This window comes from Argopecten irradians, chromosome 5 (assembly GCF_041381155.1).
Source record: "Argopecten irradians isolate NY chromosome 5, Ai_NY, whole genome shotgun sequence".
Taxonomy (NCBI): Eukaryota; Metazoa; Mollusca; class Bivalvia; order Pectinida; family Pectinidae; genus Argopecten; species Argopecten irradians.
In genome coordinates, this window is record NC_091138.1 from 26,611,323 (window position 1) to 26,633,909 (window position 22,587).

Below are 22,587 nucleotides of genomic sequence, written 5' to 3' on the forward strand. Positions count from 1 at the left end.
CATGCGCAATCAGTACTTCATCCATATAGAAGTCCCACGGATTTGTTTCGGGATGCAATTATTTATATTTTGTAATTTCGACGTGAAGTAAAATAAGAAGCTCAAACGTTCAAATGGTGGTAGTGGTGTAAAGTAAGTAACTTTTGTAACTGAAGAAAAATACTAAATCGTCTGTTCCTGTTTTTAATAGTGAAAAAATACCATTTGTCAGCGGTGGAGCATCTTTAACTGAAGATGAACTGAAGTGAAACGAAGCGACACGCATTTCACATCCGGTCAGAAGTTTGGATGACTGTTGTAATGGTCAGTAAACTAGTATACAATGGTGGTCTTCAGAACACTTACAGATTTTACAATAACTACTAATGTGAATATATAACATTACTGTCAAATACCCTAATTACATATTCTTGTATATACCACATTCATTCTGTTAAAATAAGTTGACAGAACATCAGTAATGTCAGAGGTTACAATTACTTTTTGGACTATCTGTTATGTCAGCAAAACAAATAAATATGCTAGTATAAGTTGCTAGAACCTAGAATGTTAGTAGTAGTGCCTTTAGGAGTTATTGTGAAAACTCACCTTTTACATTAATAAACAATAGTATTTTAAAAACAGTTTAGCACCTCGTATGATTTGACAGATAACCTCCTCATCCGGACAGTCAAGTAATTTTATGTGTGTTGAAGGTACGATGAAGATGGGCAGTCACCGGTACCAGGTATTGAGTTTACTCTTGTTTCGTAAGGTAAGGAGACACACCCATTGGTCCGTTCTATTGTTAATGAAATTAACCAATACCAATTCACTCTAAACAAACAAATGAAGCGTCTTATTGATACAGTCAGGCTCGTTAATATAAAGACCAGAAAGAGGCCAAAACCAACATGACTGTCTGAGGGACTGACACTAAACGCTCTGGGTTAATCTTTAAATACGGCTGTGATTCAGGGAGCTCATCATGACGACCAAAATCCTGGCTCTAGTCGTCGGATTTATAATCATCAGAACACATGCAGGATCCTATGACGAAATGGTGTCACTTCATACAGATCTTCTTTCAAATTACAACACGAATATCCGTCCGATTCTAGATCAAGACGACTCTGTGGATGTATCGTTTTCGTACACGATGGCATATTTCCATGAATTTGATGCCGTTACAGGAAAGTTGGCAGCCCTGACATCTATCTACCTTGGATGGTTTGACGAAAAACTGTCCTGGGATCCAGCAAATTATGGTAACATACAGACGTCTTATTTTTCTAAAACCCAGGTCTGGACCCCATCCATTTCTCTGTCTAGCGGTATAGCTACCGACCTGTTAACACCGACGTCATCTGTCGGGGCCTCTAGGTATGGATATGCGTTTGCACTTTATTCTAAGTTTTTGATATCTACTTGTTCCCCTGATATTACTTACTATCCATACGATATCCACAACTGTACTCTATACTTCACGGTCATGGAACCGTACAATGTTGTGGACTTGAATATCAATCCTAGCACGGAGAATTACGACAACACTGATAATTTATTTTGGATTGTAACCAGAACAGGAACTGGAAAGTATTATTCTAGCAACTTCACTGCAACAATTTCAATATCCTACTCTTTAGAGAGGCGGCCTACTTACCTTTTATACACCATCATGTTACCTGTCTGTCTACTGAACTTCGTGACCTTACTGGCCTTTATTCTGCCAGCCGAGTCTGGAGAGAGAGTTTCCTTCGCCACTACGATGCTGTTAACCTTGACAATGTATATGACCATCATGTCGGACAGTATCCCTAACACCAGTGACCCGGTGTCCATTTTTACGATTTCTTTGATGGTGAAACTCATCATCAGCGCTCTAATGGTATGGTCTGTGATTATCACTTTGTGTGTCTATAACCGCAACGAAGACAAAGCTATCCCTCAGTGGATGTTATACTGTTTAAAGTCAAATTCTAGACGAGTAGTGGCGGGAAAGAATGAGGACAACATGCTGAAATCACTTGGAAAAATGACTGTTGTTTCTTGGAAGAGTATAGGGAGACGGTTAGATGTGACTTTCTTTGTTTTCTTTTTTCTCGCTATCTTCATTGAGACAATTGTAAATGTTGTTAGAATTTCTTACCGTTTATAAATTTAATGACCTCTCTTAAGTATAGTTGTCTTGATTATCATCATAGATTTGATCTGGGATTTTATTGTTGATTTATGTTATAAGATTTATTAGAATATATAAGATGTTTATTTGATTTAGTTATGGTTATGAGATTGTATTAAACGAGTCTTTAAAACATTTAATTTGTATCTCTGGCGAGCAACCCTTTAATTTATAAAAACATACAGTATAAGTTGTCAAAACCGAACCTTGTCTAATCCGGATTCTGTGTATATACTTGTATGATATGTTCTTTCTTTATAGAATTACAGCCTTATAATCTGGAAATGTGACAGACTTTTGCATCTGTCAATATCACTAATTAGAATTATTGGTAGTAAATGAAACAAAATTGTATTTATCAGTTATCTAAAATGTCTAGTTTATCAGAAAGCTGGAGAATTTTCATAAGATCTTCTGACATTTAATTCATCTTTACTTCTATACCTGCTACATCTATAATTACCGAAATATACCGGCACATAGATATTTTCTTCTTACGCATAAAGTAAGACATTTGAAAAAAATGTATTTCATTATTGTATGCAATCTCTTACAATCTATTTCAAACAAAGCCGAACTTTTATATATCGACCAAACTCTAGACTTGGAGTGCTTGTGGTAAATAAGAACCATAAGGATATGCATTGATTATCTGATAATGTAAATAAAGCGCCCTAACATAGTTTATTTTCATATAATTGAAAAGATACGATGCTGATAATAAGAAAGCAATTCACTAATTCACTGGACAATAACGAATAATTGCATGTATTTTGTTTACATCACACATGTTCACAATATACTACTATTAATTATCAATTTCGCTCAGCACCACTCATTATTGCTTTATGCATTTCGATTTTATCGAAATGTATTATAACAAAGATTGATTACATGTTTGTGTTATGGTTTAAAAAAACTATATATTTGAGGTTTTTAAGAAAAATATCATTTCACAAGACTGAGCCATTACTTGTTTAGATAAACTATGAACGTAGTAATGAGACATTTCAATTTGAGACTGCGGAGTTTTATTGATTGTGTGATATTACCATGTCAGGAAAATTGATTATAAAGGTAAATATTTTTACCATAATGAGGAAAAACGGTATAAAGCTAGTATATTAATAATCCGAAATAAAAGGCCAAAATAAATTCAAAGTAAAATCAAAATCATTTCTATGGAATATATATTCAGCCACTATAGGGCCTTCTTCAGTCCGAAATAACACTAACACAACGTGTTCGTCTACATGTTTGTTTACATCTATTGTGTGCAGGTACTAAATGTCTAGGCCCGTTTGATGTATACGGCGGATTATTTCGACCCAACATGCTATGTGCACTAAATCAACCCCAGTGTTTAAACAATGGTTATGACCGCAAGATACTTTATCAGATAGACTCATGTAGCCATAAACATAACACTGACGTATCAAAAAGGGGATATTATATGCAATCACATGCACGGTCGAAACGTCAGACATACCAGCTTTTCGAGGTGGCAATCGAAAGAAAAGTTTGACAATCGACTAAGGGTATGTTATTGTTTTGAGACAACTCGTACCTCACACTATTCTGTAGACATAGTGCCTATTACATCAAATCTAATAAAATAAAACACATATTCCTATTATCATTACGTTTGATAAAAAGGATCAGAGAAAATCCCACTAGGGGCCACGTCCACGTGATCCTTGATAAAGACCAGTCAAATTGCTGCCCCCCCCCCCTAAAAAAAAAAAAAAAAAATTGCTGCCCCCAAAACTTTCACACCTAAGGTCATCTCGCCCCAAGAGAACAACATAGCTTACCGTATATGTATACTGGGACGAAATGTTGTTTACACTTGATGCAGCAAGGTGCAGAACCTACACGTGGTCGTGAGTACACGTGGTATAAAGGTCACCTGAACATGACATGACCCCCCATGAGACGCTGTCAGATCCTCTAATCACCGGAGTGGTCATAAGGATCTGTATTTTAATCAGATTCCCTATCACATATTGCTGTTCACAGTCGTGGTTCCCTAGTGACCACCAATCTCTCTACGGCAGGTTGCTCCCATTCTGACTTAGAATTGAGGAGCTTGTCAGCAACTGATCCGTGTATAGCGACCGCCTCTGAAACTTGTCGTTCGAGTGGCTTGGAGAAATATTTTTACAGATGCCATCAATCAAAACATTCTGTAGAAACACAAACAAATAGCCGTGCTGTTCTCGCACCACAGAAAGTGTCATCAAACTTATGTCAACATATTAATTAAGGGATATAATGATATGTATTGTACTCATATGTCGCGTAAGTTCCAAACCTTGTTTACTTTACGCCTCGTCATCAGATAAGGTCTTTTATGGATAATACACTGCAGGAAATCCATAAGAAAATACCAAATTTATAGTAAGGTAACTTTGAAACAAATTGTCATATGAATATACACCTGTTCATTATTTGAGTATATGAAGACGTAAGCCAATTAGCTTAGGAGAACTTTACTTAAGTTAGAACCTGAATTTATGAGAACGATATAGATTATCACATATTAGCAGTATCTAAAGAATAGTGTTCCGTGATCATCTTTGAAGGTACAAAGGCACAATGTTCAATATAAGTTGTTTGAATATATGCCTTCAAAAATATATCTATCAAGGGGTGTAACTCTTGTATAACTATCCATCAAAACAACTTTTGGGTGTTGCAAACAGATATTCTCTCGAAATAATCCAATCAACTCATTGTCTATATTACAGTTTTGTTTGTTGTTGTTTTTCTACCTAATAAGAATATGAATAAATTGATTATCAGATGTTGTTGTTGCTTTACTTGAAATGCTTTAAAAATTGTGATTTTTGAAATAGTCATGACCCACCGCCATTAAACCTACAAAGAAAATTAAAATATTTTGACATAGTTCTTTTTCATCAAATAAAGATTGCAGAACAGATCGCAGAAGGACTATAGCTAACTTAATCGATGAATTATCGTTTATCTTATAGGAGATGTGTGATCAAAGAATGCCAACCTAATTAACCAGTAGGTTTAATTAATTTCCATCTTTTATTGATATCGGAGTAGTCACAGCTCCGTTTTAACGGATTGTTTTTCATGTTTCTCATGTCCTCATAATCCATTAACTTATGTATACCAGTTTATCATGCTTGGTGGCATTTGTTCCTTAGATATACAATCCAACTCCCGAACGCTGCCTAACATGGTAAAAATCACCTTTCCCAATATCATTTATCTATGTCACGTCTGGACATGAGTCAGGGCTGTTAAATAATGATATAGTTCATATGTCAATTTTTCTCTTGGCAGCACTAACTACGCCTGATGAGTTTACACTGAAACATCATTAATGATTTAATGTTTTAGCTCTACCTAGTGACGCCTTTGTTTGCATTGGCCACAGCAAACATCAAACAATGCATTACAATAATTGTTTGACGCTCAGATGATTTTCATTTTTTCTGTTAATAGCAATTGAAGAAGTCAGGCCAATTGTTTGTGTTTGCCAAAACCTCAAACACACACATTTTCTAGAACATATATTCTTCAGATGTGTTAAGTGTGTTAGAAAGCTGGGTCATTAGTAAATATAAAGCATTACACGAGGAACACTTGAAATATTATGATCATAGAACGTTTGTCGGGTTTAAAGTCGACTTGGTGGAACTTCATGCCAATGTAATGCCATACTCTGATTTGGTTTGGTTTGAGGACGTGTCAGGTGGAGGAAAGCTTGAGGACCGACAAAATCCAACGACCAGCGGTCAGTACAAGGCAACTCCCCGACTTGGATTCGAACTTACAACACCGAGGTGGAGGGCATTTGTTATTATAACGGGGCATCCTAACCATTTGGTCAATCCCGCCATACCATTTCCATAAAGATAGGACAGCATTACATAAAACAGTTGTCATAAAAGCGTGTTTGAAGAATATCAAAATACTATGGTGGCTGATATCGGCCATGTCACACTGTCGCATTGGAGACCCTCCACACATACACTACATTGCTATGCGACAGTGCACCAAGCGAAGAGCGACAGTGCACCATACGACAGTGCATAAATGCGCCATGCGACACAAACACTGTCACATAGGCACTGTCTCATGTGGTATCGTAGCACTGTCGCATGACGCATTGTCGCACTGTCACATTGTGCAATGTCGACTGTCATATTGTCGGACTGTCGCATTGCGCATTGTCGCACTGTCGCATGGTACATTGCTACATGGTACATTGTCACACTGTCGTATGGCGCATTGCGACACTTTCATATGACGCGCTATCGCACTATCGCATGACGGGGTCGCCATTGCGATAGTGCGACAATAAAATTTCGACATAGTTATTCATATATTGTCGTATCCCTTGTGACATTGATGTTAATCAAGAAATAAAATCCTTGAAATATATTTTTTGAAATAATCCAAATAGTGTACCTTACATACTCGCCTATAGGTCAGCTATAACAAGACTCCTTTATGATTTTACATTTGTACTCTAGTCACGATCAGTTTTCAGTACTCTTTAAATCTTACATATAACATTGACTCTACTTTACAATAGGTTCTGTATATAGAATTACTCTAACCTGTCTAGGACGTGATCCCATGCTATCATCCCCCTTAGTTGTTAAATATCTTTTATCATTAACCATTTTATTAGTATACCATTGTAAATAATTTTGTATGCTGTTCACATTTTAGTTTTGATTAGTACACTTTGTGTATGTCAGAGTTTTATATGTTTGGAGATTAATTCAAATAGTGTTGTATCATTTCTTTAAATACCATGTTCACGCTATGAACGTTCGAACTAGAGTTCGTCAGTAAATATACATGTTCATTTTATAAGTATAACTGGTTTGTCCATTTACAGTGTCTGTGAAAAATTTCTGAGTAACCGATGATACTATCTGGACCATAACAAGACAGCTCGCATACACAGAACTTTTGATGACGTCACGACAATAGTACCATGATGTCACGACAGTAGTGTGTTGACGTCAATCGTTGAATGCCAAAAACATTTCAATATTATGTCAAGGTTGTCGTTAGTGTACCAGAAATACTTAAAAAACGATCAGGTTAAAATCATAACCACCCATTGCCTTGAGACATAAACAAGGTGAATTTCAACCCTCGGAGTAATATTATTTTAAGTTATAACTTCGTGTTGCCAACTTACTTTTGGGTTGAGATTCCCAATCTCAACTTCAAGGGGATGTCAGATCAAGTGAGATCCCGGACGTATGAATATCTCTGTACAGGTTAAAAGAAAATAAAAGATTTAATCAAGGAACATAGGCAGCTTACACAAGCAGTAATCGATGCTAAGTCCTTAAAAAGAAAACCAGGAACATTTTTTTTCTTACAAAATATCTGTTATAATTGAGTGTCTTATAGGCTTTATCAATACATGTACTGTGTTTAGCAAATTTATGATAATTGTAAACTACAAACAGTGTATCAAATTTCAAACATTTTTCGAAACCTATATCACATTCTTATTTTTATTATCTGCATTGTTCGTGAGACCAGTGACGTCGCCGTCGTGTGCAATTATATTGTGAAATTTGACTGTGAGAAATCCCAGTTTTTGTAATACTAGCAAATGAGATGTATCATCTAACGTAAAATTTTAAAACATTTGACATCCACATCATTACGGGTTTCGAAATGTTTAAATGGCTTTTTTGTAATATGTGATCTGTGTAAATGACTCAATGGTCCCGTAAAACAATACGTTAATGGGGTAGCATTAACAAACCATTTTTTCAAGCAGGTTGAGATATGACGAACCTTTCTAATTGTCATATTCATCAGTAATGTACCGAGTAAACAAACATACCAAAGCTTCAATTACCAGACCAATGTCAATATCCTACATCGATATAATCAAAGGGAAATCTGGGACGTCGTTCAAGGGTTATTGGGATAGGGACTAGAGTATTTCACAATAATCTGTTGTACTCGTTATCTGTGGGGATGAAGCTTAGAGTATATATATCAATAAATGAAGAGGACAGCTATTGATTTAGGAACAGTTAGAACTCCATTTTTTCTTTGACCTCCTGACACTGTTTATTATAAATTAATTGAATGATCAATTAAATTAATAGATTTTGCAAATCAGAATACTTTAATCCACCGTGAGTAAATATTTGTAGAGCTTGATTATTTGTTTATCTGTACAACTATTTAGAGCAGAAACTCTGAAAACAAAAATTAAAAATATATATATGCGCTTTAGCTACATCTAAATTAGTGTTCAATGCCAGGCGTATGTAAGACGTTGTAAACAGAATAAAGGATCTTCATTTTTATGAATTGATTTACAAAGACTCACAAAAAGAATTAAATAAACAAAGATAAGGAGATACCTGTAATAAATTTGTCCCATATAAATTAAGGCAAGAGGCAGCAAGTATCCTTCTTATCCCCTACATCTTTTGTTATGTATTTCACAACCTATTGACATCCATACTGCTGTGAATTATGAAACAACTCCATATCCTGTACATAACTATTCCATTCTACCTTAACTATAAGTTAAGATAACTATAAATGCATATTTACATGTCTGTCAAAGCAAACAGTTGGTTAAGCTAATCATTTCCTCTTACGTATTAATAGACTGCTAGCCCGGACCGTAGTGAGAGGTACCAGACACAGTTGCTACCTTGCTATTGCCGGACGGACGTCGATAGCAGGACAAGATAGGGTATGGCATGTACAGTCGAGCGGTACAAATTGTGTCTAAACACTAAATACTTATTGATGTAGGGTTTAACGAAGTGAGGGTTATGTTAGGTAGCTCGGAAACGTTAAGCAGTTGAGTAAATCGTGTCTATTGAGGCGTGGGAGACGGTTCTATGCTGAATCGGGGGCTTAGCCCATTGTTAAAAGATATCTGTCATAAACAGCCAGTCGGGACAGTTAGTGCTAGACTAATTAAGGCACAGGTACATTTATCGTGTGTCCTTCATTTGAGTGTTTCTTTGGAATTCAGAAGTGATAATACTATACATATAGTAGTATTTAGTATTTACTAGTGTAAATACCAGTGTATGCCATCATATCACGTTAGTACGTGTATTGAAAACAACATCATCATGGCTGCCACCATCCTTGTAGTAAGTATGTGCCTATTCTTTGGAAGCATTAACGCAGGAACTTACGACGATATGTTCGCTCTTCACACCGATGTCTTGACCAACTATTCTAAACACATCCGGCCGGTAACTAACCAGGACAGTCCAATGTATGTAACGTTTGTGTTCTCTATGCCATACTTTCTTGATTTCGACGCCGTTACTGGAAGATTCACTGTATTAGCCTCTATCTATGTGGGTTGGATAGACGGAAAGCTAACCTGGAATCCGGCAAATTATGGGAATATCCAAACGTCGTACTTCTCACATACTCAGGTGTGGACTCCAGGTCTAATCATATCAACCAGTGTCGATAGCGATTCTCTCACACCGACATCCTCGATCACTGTTTACAGCAGCGGATATGCTTCTACAATATACACTAAAGTCGTCACATCTTCGTGCTCACCAGATATTACCTATTATCCGTATGATGTCCACAACTGCAGTCTAGTTTTTTCAGTAATGGAACCTTACTCAGTTGTCGATTTAAATGTACCTACAAATGCGGATTACTATGAATTCACCGACAACTTGTTTTGGGAGATGTCGAGGACGAAAACGGAAAAGTATTATGCTAGTAACTATACTGCAATGGTTGAAATATCCTACTCCTTAGAAAGACGACCAACCTACCTTTTATACACCATTGTGTTACCTGTCTGTCTACTGAACTTCGTGACCTTACTGGCCTTTATTCTGCCAGCCGAGTCCGGAGAGAGAGTTTCCTTCGCCACTACGATGCTGTTGACCTTGACAATGTATATGACCATCATGTCGGACAGTATTCCTAATACCAGTGATCCGGTGTCCATTCTTACAGTTTCTCTGATGATCAAACTCATCATCAGCGCCATAATTGTACTGTGTGTAATTATAACCCTTTGTGTCTACAACTCCAGCGAAGACAGACCTATCCCGACGTGGATGGTATATAGCTGTAACATCAAGCCCAAGCGAGTTGTTCAGAGTGATAAGGATGTTGTTGGTGACATACTGGACCCCAACAGTAAAAGACCTGCTGTTACATGGCAGATAATAGGAAAACGCCTAGATATAGCTTTCCTAGTGCTCTTTCTAGCTATAATGCTGATAGAAACTATTTATAATACAGTTAGAATTTCGTATCGCCTTTGATATATGACATGTTTTATGTTCTACATTTTAATCTGTTACATACTTTCTGATTATGTAGTTTAAGTCGCATTACTGTAAACCAACTTTCTTTCGCGTTTGATAAATTTCTCGAGTTTCTTTTCGAAAGAAGTTCGCGAAGATTAACGCTCGTAGACATATAGAACGAATATACGTACCCGGCCTATTATACCTTTCGGCCGGGTACAAATTGGTCCCTATGTGTCGTAGTGGAGCACTGCCTCCGAAAATCACTCGGGCATAGTTTTCTATACTTTTTTGTAGGTTTCCAATTATTTTATGCGTATACATGCATTTACATATTATTTTTGTCAAAAACAAACTTAACTACCATTCTTAATATCTACCGTACCGCTCACAAGACGTCAAATTCACAATTTGTGGACTTGCCGTATAAATTCCCTTCAGAAAGACCTTCATATGTATTATTTGAAAAAAATAAGGCCTTGATGAGAATTTGATATTTTATGTGGTTCAGTTTTATTGCCTAGTAGGTAAGCGATATCAAAGAAGTACGATAAAAAAGCAAACAAACGTTTTATAATGGTTTGCATAATCATTACTTTGCTCCATTAGCAGTAATAGGCACCAATTGTAGCTCTAAAGACGACACCATTTTCTGTCAAAAAGTCTTTTGAGCTACAATATTGGAGCTAGTGGACGTAAGAATTGAATGTCATATCAATATTATAGAACTCTCCCATATATGGATATGAAGGATAGGGATATTCTACCCGAGGGTCACAAAATGTAGTAAAACCCGAGGCTTGCTTGCTTGAAAATGTTGTAACAGTTTCATACCTCGACGTTTTATTGCAATTTTACAACTATAATATCCCGCCATTTTGAAAAAGATTCGAAGAAATCCATGACTAAAATCAATTTACGTGATATTTTCAATCAAAATTCCGTTGTTTGCATCTTTTATAGTAAAACCAGTCAAGTTTATGAAAAAAATGTTAAAAGTTTACCGAGGAAATCAAATTTTGTTGACGCCGTGACGTCATGAGGCTTTATTGCATGAGTGTATTGCCCTAGACCAGCCAGTATTACACCCGTAGGTATGAAAGAATAATAGCTTTGATACTAGTTCGTAATGATATACTCTTACGCGAAGAAGGAAGTTGGTTACCAGTAACCTCAATATGACCTATATAACGACGGAGGACGCTGACTCTCTCGGAACACTCCTTTGTCATTAGATGTTTTAGTATCCTATTTCCTACGTGTACACTATTTCTAATAAATGCGTTAAACTTTATGATGATTCATATAAATGTTAGTTAGAGGAACATTTATTTCTGCAAAAGGAATGACATCGACTAATCTCTTTGTCGATACCTTAATCTAGTATTATCTTATAACGTTTGTAAATATGCTTTGTCAACTGTTCTGGGAATTTTAAGTTGGTCCGTTTTTTACAGTAGAACATAGATCATCACAAAGAACTTGTATTGCTAATGAGAGTTATAAAATGTAATGACGGTATTTAAAAACGTTATGATATGAAATGTTTTAAATGGATGAAAACGTGTAACATTAAATGTTGAGATAAGTACAATTACATGCATTTATATTTTGGAGGAAAACGCGTTGCATTAAATGTTGATATAAGTACAATAACATGTATTTAGATTTTGGAGGAAAACGTGTAACATTAAATGTTGAGATAAGTACAATTACATGTATTCATCTTTTGGAGGAAAACGTGTATCATTAAATGTTGATATAAGTACAAGTACATGTATTTATCTTTGGAGGAAAACGTGAAACATTAAATGTTGAGATAAGTACAATTACATGTATTTATCTTTGGAGGAAAACGTGTAGCATTAAATGTTGAGATAAATACAATTACATGCATTTATTTTTTGGAGGAAAACTTGTTGCATTAAATTTCGATATAAGTACAATTACATGTATTTATATTTTGGAGGAAAACGTGTAACATTAAATGTTGAGATAGGTACAAGTACATGTATTTATCTTTGGAGGAAAACGTGTAGCATTAAATGTTGAGATAAATACAATTACATGCATTTATTTTTTGGAGGAAAACTTGTTGCATTAAATTTCGATATAAGTACAATTACATGTATTTATATTTTGGAGGAAAATGTGTAACATTAAATGTTGAGATAAGTACAAGTACATGTATTTATCTTTGGAGGAAAACGTGTAGCATTAAATGTTGAGATAAGTACAATTACATGTATTTATCTTTGGAGGAAAACGTGTAACATTAAATGTTGATATAAGTTCAAGTACATGTATTTATCTTTGGAGGAAAACGTGAAGCATTAAATGTTGATATAAGTACAAGTACATGTATTTATTTTTGGAGGAAAACGTGTAACATTAAATGTTGAAATAAGTACAATTACATGTAGTTATCTTTTCGAGGAAAACGTGTAACATTAAATGTTGATTAAAGTACAATTACATGTATTTATCTTTGGAGGAAAACGTGTATCATTACATGTTATTATAAGTACCTTTTATTCCTTATGACCAAGGATTGGCCAAGCTGCTCTACTTACTTATAAAGATAAACTAGAAAACAACCACAGTATACAGGTAGATAGATTTTATAGAAAACGACCACAGTATACAGGTAGATAGATTTTCACGTATGTCCTTTCATTGGTTGGTTGGTCGTCCTATTAACAACTGAGGTCACATGACCTCCCATATTTGCGTTGTGGCGCGTGTTAATGTCTGTATGTTTGGGAGGCTGTAGTATATATTTGTGTTGTACCTCATTGTTATAGTGTAATCCTGAAGTAGACTGAAGCATAGCGCCTCATCTAATTCCTACCCAGTCGTAATAAATTGTTTCCAAATACTAAACATTGGAAAAATTGAATGGCAATAAGTAAGGTAACACACTTTTTTTAAAATATTTCAGGTTTTATACTTTTATATAACTCGCCAACATTTTTCAAAAAGAAATTTCATGAAATACAGAAAATAATACTGGTGAAACTCCTGAAAGCTATGCGTACGTTTCATAAGTTTGTTGATGGTGTGACTATATGATAACCTTCGTCTCAAGGAAGTATGTACTGCACATTCCCCACAGGTCGCCTCACCCTTTCATATTCTAAAACATTACGCATTACAATACATTTTAAATGGCTATTTTTCGTTTCCTTTAAATTATTATTTGTCGATTCATTCAATGTTTTATGTATATTTTATGTACTAGTATGTTTCTGTTATGCAGGCGACTTATCAAATACATTATTGTCATGGTAATAAGTCTTATAAAAATGTCTCATTAAAGAAGCTCCATCGCTATCAGAACATAAACGATATCCATCATTTACCAATAACTGATGTTTATCATGTATATTTTTGTCTAATTAACACAAAAATACCTATAAAATATTTTTTCAATGGTGGTAACGCTGCAAAGTATGTAACTTTTGTAACCGAGTAAAAATACTAATCCATCTGCTCCTGTTTTTGATACAGAACAAAATACCATTCATCGGCGACGGAGCATCGTTAATGTTTTAATTCTGAAAACAATAAAATGTCTCAAAAATGAAATTAATTTGAATGACTATCTATTCCCCTTAAAATGACGATGATGGAAGTAACTATTTGATTTAAACATTTTTTGCATTAAATATTTTACAATGGAATTGGGCACAATTTTTCAAACTATAACAATTCATCTCCTTATACAATTGTACAACACACATAATATATTAGAGATTTTTTTTTTAAATATTAAAAGAAAATAGAATCATGTTAATGGACTTATGTGTAGTTGTTACTCATTTTTGAGAATAGTGTCATATGTCGAACCGACCCAACAACAGCAGTATAAACATATCGTCTTTTCAGAATCTTCACTTCTTTATTGTTCGATATTACTGTTTGTTCGTTGTTTCTTCTTCCATTATATCCCTTCCGGTAGTTCTCTGATGCCGTTAAGTCGGGGAGATATCATCATAATTAAAGACAATTCATTTTACAAAATGGTAATGGGACTGTAGGTAGAAGGAAATATGAGGTGGAGGAAGAGGGAAGGTGTGGGCAAGGGCGAGATTGTTAAAACGTTTTGATTATACAATATTGTTGAGTGGTCTGAACTATTTTTAGATTTCCTTCATTTAGTAAATCTGTTCCACCAATTTAAAGTGGCTGCAAATCTACAAATCTTTGATCACATATTTTTTTCCAAAGGAAAAAAAGTCTTTGACCGGTTTTCCACAACGACAATGCCGATATCCCTTTAATTTGAAAGGCAAAACTAATTGTTTAGGTGACTATTTCGGAAATGTTAGGTGCTCAATGAATACCATTCCCTGTTAATGGTAAGATGAAGATGCATTGACCTTGAATCAAGGTCGTGTACACACAACTGCCGCCGAATTTTCGAATATGTCGATATGTCGAAGACATAAGATGATTTAATACATCCATAGTACAGCATAATCATACTCAACATGAAAGCGTCAATAACACAATGCGCATCTCATTCAAATATTCCATAAAATTTACACTATATAGTTTAAGCGAAATCATGGCGATCATTCAGATAACAATAGACTGGCTACCCTGTCTCTAATTACTTACATCTGCTCTCACTGCGTCCCTATTCTTGCTTTAAAGTTGTCAATGTTAGCAGTACAGGTTGTCATTGACAAAAAAAGTGATGGAAAATTATAAACAATTTAACCTGAATCGTCACCTTTAGCAAAAACGATAGTAAAGCCTTGGCTTACGTTGTCCATTGTATGTAAGCACGTGCGACATACACGTGATGAATCAACGCCGTCCAATGCCATTGGTGTATGATTAAACTACATGTAGGTAAGCGTTACGAAACAGCAGTTTGGTAAACCATGTCTAAGAGGCGAGATAAAGGACCTTTTACTACATAGGGTGATTAGCCCATTACTGTTAATATTGCAACTTAACAAACACCAAAGCAATACAAATAGTGCATGGGTCATTTTCGCAGAAGAAACCGGGTGTCATAGTTGTAAAATCTAAAAGTATTAGCCAAGACGCTAATAGAAAGTCGTTGTGAACCATCCGGCTGTGCAAGATAAACATTCTTAATACGGACATCCTTACTTAAACGGTGTGTTTAGACAGTATTAATCATGAAAAGTTATATTTCGATATTATTTGTGTGCCTGCTCTTTGAAAATTCTAATGGAGGAACATACGACGAAATGTTTGCTCTACACTCAAACCTCCTGTCGAATTACTCCCGACACATTCGTCCTGTAACAAACCAGGATAGTCCTGTGTCTGTGACTTTTATTTTCTCGATGCCATTATTTCTAGGTTTCAATGCTGTAGACGGGAAATTCAGTGTACTTGCTTCCATCTATCTTGGTTGGATGGACGGAAAGCTATCGTGGAATCCAGCAAATCATGGGAACATCGAAACGTCGTACTTCTCGACTTCCCAGGTATGGACGCCAGAGCTTTTATTAACAAGCGGTATAACGACTGATTCCGTAACACCGACATCCAAGCTTACTGTATCTAGTTCCGGATTTACTTCTGCTATGTACACTAAAGTTGTGACATCTTCGTGCTCACCAGATATTACCTATTACCCGTACGATGTTCACAACTGTAGTCTGGTCTTTACAGCGATGGAACCGTACACGGTAATTGATTTAAACATATCTCCAACTGCACAATACTATGAAAACACTGACAATTTATTTTGGATACTATCCAGAACCTCACAGTCGAAATATATTGTTGGTAACTTTTCTACGATGGTAGAAATCGTGTACTCGTTAGAGAGGCGGCCAACTTACCTGTTATACACCATTATGTTACCTGTCTGCTTGATGAACTTCGTGACCTTACTAGCCTTTATTCTGCCAGCCGAGTCCGGAGAAAGAGTTTCCTTCGCCACCACGATGCTGTTAACCTTAACAATGTATATGACCATCATGTCGGACAGTATCCCTAACACCAGTGACCCGGTGTCCATTCTTACAGTTTCTCTGATGATCAAACTCATCATCAGCTCTCTGGTAGTATTGTGTGTTGTCATAACTCTGTGTGTCTACAGCTGCAGTGAAGACAGACCTATCCCTAAATGGATGTTAGTCTCCTGCAGACTCAACCCAAGACGGGTGCAGGACGAGAAAGACGTCGTCGAGAAGCTTGACTCGAACGATAAAACACCTAATGTTACATGGCAGACAATAGGAAAGCGCCTGGATATAGCTCTCTTGGTTTTCTTCACTGTCGCTATGGTGATAGAAACTATATATAATACAGTAAGGATAACTCATCGTCTTTAAAATATATTATATGGATACTTCTGTTAAACGGGCTTTACTCTATAACTTTGAGATAGACGAAGCAATGCTTTCTATTGATCACAAATGTCGTCGATGATGCTCAATCGCCCGGAACACATTCCTATCCCCGCTTCAGTTTTAAAAGAAAATATTAAAGATTCGTGCAACCAACTCTTGACTTATATTGTGCTTGTTCGTAGTTATGTTTTGCGGAATTTTCTGTTTCCTTGATCTTAAGAAATTTAGTTCTATCATTTGTAATGCCATGCTAAATGATAATATACATTTGTTTCATGCCTTTTCAGTCAACAATCAAAATTCTATCCCATCGGTGTTTGGACCAACCCTATAAACTGTTTCCCTCGGCCGACTGTTGACTGAAATGGCATGAAATAACTGTTTTGTTATCTGAACCGCAATCTTAAGCTTATTACAGCTTCTGGCGAGAAAGACTTTCGCCGAAAGAATACTGGTATTTGGGTCCGGCGCGCCGATGTTTATGACGTCAACAATTAATTATGACGTCAACAATACAGCGCATACAAACGTTCCGTGCCGGTCAACAGTCAAACTATTGACCGGTCAATAGTCGAAATTTCTTTATTTACATTTATATAAAGAGTCAGGTAACAATAATAATTAGAAAATACATAACTAATGGCATGCCTATAATGGGAAAAGTTGTTTTCTCTGGGAACCAAAATCCGTCAAATTTTCAAACCTGTTATTTAGTGATCAAATTGCAGCTGTTATTGCAATGGTGACCATCCAAAATATGCATAAATTAAGCTTTTGTGATAATTTGGTCATTTTCGCCTATTAATGCAAAGGTTTTTAGTCTAGGAATCATAGAGTGCATCCTTGAACAAACTTTTTTTTTAATGAAGATGTATCTTAAGTGCCTACATGTTCTCAGTAAATACGAAGTTTGTTCACGATTGCGCTCTATTTGTTGCTTAGAGAAAAACTACAAAAAATATGCAGAAAATGACCAATTTTCCACATAAGCTTGATATGCTCTATTGCTTTAATAACAGCTTTATTTTCAATTGTTATTTATTTATTTGTTTTATTTCAGTTTATTTTTTGTCTTTCTGATTACAGTCAAGTTGTTGGTAAACCAGGTATGATGTTTATCATTAATTGTTAATCTTATTACCATGTGATATTTGGTCCTAGAGTAGTGTATTCATAGCTATTTAGATATGGTTGTTCTTATCCGAATTGACGGATTGCCAGGCGGTGTTCGTCTTATACACACGTGTACCGAATCAATGAAGGTGACAATTGTAATGTAATTGATAGTTTGATTGACAGCTTGCTATTCGTCAGTTCCGTACACCTATAGAAATGTGTATTTGGTGTGATATCTCAGAGTGATGATATTAGATCATGATTATTAACGGAATGATGCTATGTCGTGCATCGACACAGTCAAAATCCATTGGTGTATGATTAAACGAGGTAAGCGCTACCAAACTGTTTCCCTTCTCTATCGAAGCGTGATAAATGACCTTTGGGCACATAAGTGTTTAGCCCATTATTGTTAATATTACAATGTAAGGAACATAGAAGCAATTTGTGTAGTGTACGGTTCCTTTTGGAAGCAGTCGATATATCGCCCGTGTTCAACTCATCACAAAGCAAATATGATGTCATATCACCAGTTGATATTATTTTTGTGTCTGCTCTTTGAAAACACTAATGGAGGATCATACGACGAAATGTTTGCTCTACACTCAAACCTCCTGTCGAATTACTCCCGACACATTCGTCCTGTAACAAACCAGGATAGTCCTGTGTATGTGACTTTTATTTTCTCGATGCCTTTCTTTCTAGGTTTCGATGCTGTAGACGGGAAATTTAGTGTACTTGCTTCCATCTATCTTGGTTGGATGGACGGAAAGTTATCATGGAATCCAGCAAATCATGGGAACATTGAAACGTCGTACTTCTCGACTTCCCAGGTATGGACGCCAGAGGTTTTATTAACAAGCAGTATAACGACTGATTCCGTAACACCGACATCCAAGGTTACTGTATCTAGTTCCGGATTTACTTCTGCTATGTACACTAAAGTTGTGACATCTTCTTGCTCACCAGATATTACCTATTACCCGTACGATGTTCACAACTGTAGTCTGGTCTTTACAGCGATGGAACCGTACACGGTAATTGATTTAAACATATCTCCAACTGCACAATACTATGAAAACACTGACAATTTATTTTGGATACTATCCAGAACCTCACAGTCGAAATATATTGTTGGTAACTATTCTACGATGGTAGAAATCGTGTACTCCTTAGAGAGGCGGCCAACATACCTGTTATACACCATTATGTTACCTGTCTGCTTGATGAACTTCGTGACCTTATTAGCCTTCATTCTGCCAGCCGAGTCCGGGGAGAGAGTTTCCTTCGCCACCACGATGCTATTAACCTTGACAATGTATATGACTATAATGTCAGACAGTATCCCTAACACCAGTGATCCGGTGTCCATTCTTACAGTTTCTCTGATGATCAAACTCATCATCAGCTCTCTGGTTGTATTGTGTGTTGTCATAACTCTGTGTGTCTACAGCTGCAGTGAAGACACACCTATCCCTAAATGGATGTTAGTCTTCTGCAGACTTAACCCAAGACGGGTGCAGGATGAGAAAGACGTCGTCGTCGAGAAGCTTGACTCAAACGATAAAACACCTAATGTTACATGGCAGACAATAGCAAAGCGCCTGGATGTAGCTTTCTTGGTTTTCTTCACTGTCGCTATGGTGATAGAAACTATATATAATACAGTAAGGATAACTCATCGTCTTTAGAATGCGTTATTTATATACTACATTTGTATATATTTTTTAAGACTTTACTTCATTACGTTGCGATAGAAGCTGCATTGCATTGGATTGATGACAAATGTCTTCGATTACATTCATCTCTTTCCATATATTTGGCTTGTTCGTGCTTGTTTATGTTTTTACGGACGTACCTTTTTGTTGCTTCGATCGAGATTTAAGCTTCATCATATCATCTCGGATGTAACCTGATATATGTTTCATTTTGTTTTTCTTTTTTCAGTCAAGTTGGTGGTAAAGAAGGTATGATGTTTATCATTAATTGTTGATCGTCTTACCATGTGTTGATAATTTGCTCCTCTAATAGTCATCCATAGCTACGAGTATCTAAATATGGTTGTTCTTACTCGAACGTATACCCAATCAGTGTCCGAGCAAACGTAAAAATAATTTACAATACAAAATACAAAGTCACGGAAATAAAAAAACGTAATGTAAATCTATCTGTTCGGAGTCATACAAAACATTAATTTAAATTACGCTATGCTAGTTTAAAAACCACATTAATTTTAACAAGGTCAATTTTAAACAGTTAACGTTAAAACAAACATTTAAAGTAACACTATTTGGAATGCCAAGTAAAACTCCAGCTTAAATTGTAATCGCCTTGATAATCACCCACAAAAAACTTACTTAACATACAGATAAGTGGCAAGCTCCGCTTTAGGATATAACCGCTGTAATTCCAATAACATGTTCTATTGTATGTCTTAAGATATATTACTGACTTCAACAATAAGGAAAGAAAATCTGACCTGCAAATATTTCAGATTGTCTAACAAAGCTTACTGTTATTACAATATCATTATACAAATAAAGATAATTAATATATCTGTCAGCGTAGATATTCTCATTCCTTGTTATTTTACTGAATTAAACCCTAATGCGGACTTAAAACATTACATATGATGTTTGTGCTCGTTTCTAAACACTTTTCGGTTCATTGGAATAATAGTTATGTAAATAATCAGGTCTTAACCTGGTATGGTTTTTATATTTATTATATACCATTTATAAGCTTAAACTTAATTCAGCTGGTCATTCTGTCATTTTAATTTTAGCAACAGAGATGAAAAAAAGTTTACTAATGAAATATTTATTATTGATCTATATATGTTTTCTTTGAAGCCCAAGAGGTGTCATTCTTGACGTATCGCATTACCACGGCGTACAGCTGAATGGTGATTTTGTAATCTATATCATTCGAATTCTACTGTGTATTACTCTGTTTTGTTGTACAGTACATTAAGAGGATTTTAACATGAACTTTAGACTGGATCTAATTCACCCTGAATGGAGGACAGTAGCAGGATCTCGTTTGTATTAATGAAAATTATGATGAAGCACCCTACCCGAATAAATCGATAAGAATACACAAATGAAACTAATGATTCTTAAACTACAAAACAAGTCGACGTCACTGGTTAGATACTCATAAACGAAAGTAATTAGGCCTTCAGGTATTATCGAACCACAAAATATGTACCTGTGTATAGCGTTTATACAATATAGAAGACATTTATCGAGGAATTATCAAACACCTCTGTCTCCTGCTGAATAATCTAACACCCTCTGATAGAATAAATGGACGAAAAGATTTAACAAAACCTTATATCACTCAAATATTGAACACAGTGATTGTCTAAAAGCTCCTGAAGCGATAATTTAACTTAGTGAATCGCACAAAGCATCGTTGGAGAGTCACGCATGATTCCACTACGCTGCACTACACTTATCTAACGGCGTAGCGTAACGTAGTGCAATAACCCATTAGTCTCCTGGGATGCGAATCAAGTTGTTTTCGTCATCAATAGAAAACTCCAAATTAAACCATAATAAGGCCCCCCAAAAATATGTCTTTTTAGGGTTACGTTGGCAAAAAAATTGGGTCGGTCGGTCGGGAAGGCTTTTTTTTTATTGTCTTTCACTCTACAATGATGGCCGGAACCGGAGTTTGAGATCGAAATTCCGACTTTTTAAAAAAAAAAAATTTTTTTTCCATAATGCGAAGTGCCAAAACCGGAGTTGGCAAATCGTGACCTAGGTGGATTGACACATGTACCCCCCACTGCACATACAGTGGATAATCTGCATATATAGCATAAACATTTTTCAATAAAACATTACTACATCCCTGTGCAAAGTCTCATTTTGTCTCATATCTGTGTTTGTGGTACAAATAATCAACCCTGTTAGTACGAAATATATATAATGATCGTAGAATTAATAATTTCTTCATTTATTGCGTCTTTTTAATAAACCTATTCATACATTAGCATTTTAGATCTATTAAATTAGGTTTCTTTTTAGTCAATCTCAATTGTTTTTTATGCGGAACACAAGTAAATATCGTATCTCTTATTATCTTATCCTAAGCTTACATTCATGCAAGAAATTGTATTGCTTACCTTCTTAAGGCATACATATTATGCGTCTTTGAATTTCTTCGAATTATGTCTTCTTTTTTTCTGTATTTGATATTTGGTATTCGCGAGATCTGGAATTAAAAAAATAATGCCTATTAGCATACATATATACAACATTGAAACGGAATGTCAGTTATGTTATATCAAATCAGCATGGACAGGTGGAAAACCATTATATTGATCACCAGCGTCACGATTGGATTTTTTTCTATTGACGTATGCAGATAGTTGCAGACGTGTGTATATTGTCCATACAAACTAAACAAAAAACACCCTTCTGTCAACAGAAACGAAATTTTATATCACTTCAGATGAACCATCCGTAAGTTGATGATAGCAGTAGATTTCTGTGTTTGTTCCAATCCTATTAGTGCTAGCGAAACAATTTTATGTTATTTGAAGTGATGTGATTTAACGACAAAGATCGTAACTTCTATGAACTAATGACACCAGAGGTGAAATCATGCAGTACTTATGGGAGTAGTTTTATATAATATGTACATCACAATTCAGTTGATAAAGAGAGTCAGT

At 35.6% G+C, this 22,587-nt stretch overlaps 4 protein-coding genes across 4 annotated transcripts; all 4 read left to right on the top strand.

Moving 5' to 3' along the window:
* The first annotated feature begins 967 nt into the window (after positions 1-967).
* On the top strand, positions 968-6,052 carry LOC138324353 (acetylcholine receptor subunit beta-like). The gene is made up of 2 exons (XM_069269427.1): positions 968-2,049; positions 5,803-6,052. Exons 1-2 carry the CDS (start codon positions 968-970, stop codon positions 6,050-6,052), a joined length of 1,332 nt encoding a protein of 443 aa, XP_069125528.1.
* A 2,826-nt stretch (positions 6,053-8,878) lies between these two features.
* Positions 8,879-12,392, top strand: LOC138323366 (acetylcholine receptor subunit alpha-type unc-38-like). Its single transcript, XM_069267947.1, has one exon. The coding sequence runs from the start codon at positions 9,241-9,243 to the stop codon at positions 10,459-10,461; it is 1,221 nt and encodes a 406-aa protein (XP_069124048.1). The 5' UTR covers positions 8,879-9,240; the 3' UTR covers positions 10,462-12,392.
* A 3,282-nt stretch (positions 12,393-15,674) lies between these two features.
* On the top strand, positions 15,675-16,772 carry LOC138324354 (neuronal acetylcholine receptor subunit alpha-3-like). Its single transcript, XM_069269428.1, has one exon. It carries the CDS (start codon positions 15,675-15,677, stop codon positions 16,770-16,772), a length of 1,098 nt encoding a protein of 365 aa, XP_069125529.1.
* A 1,724-nt stretch (positions 16,773-18,496) lies between these two features.
* On the top strand, positions 18,497-19,597 carry LOC138324355 (neuronal acetylcholine receptor subunit alpha-3-like). The gene has a single exon (XM_069269430.1). It carries the CDS (start codon positions 18,497-18,499, stop codon positions 19,595-19,597), a length of 1,101 nt encoding a protein of 366 aa, XP_069125531.1.
* The last annotated feature ends 2,990 nt before the right edge of the window (positions 19,598-22,587 follow it).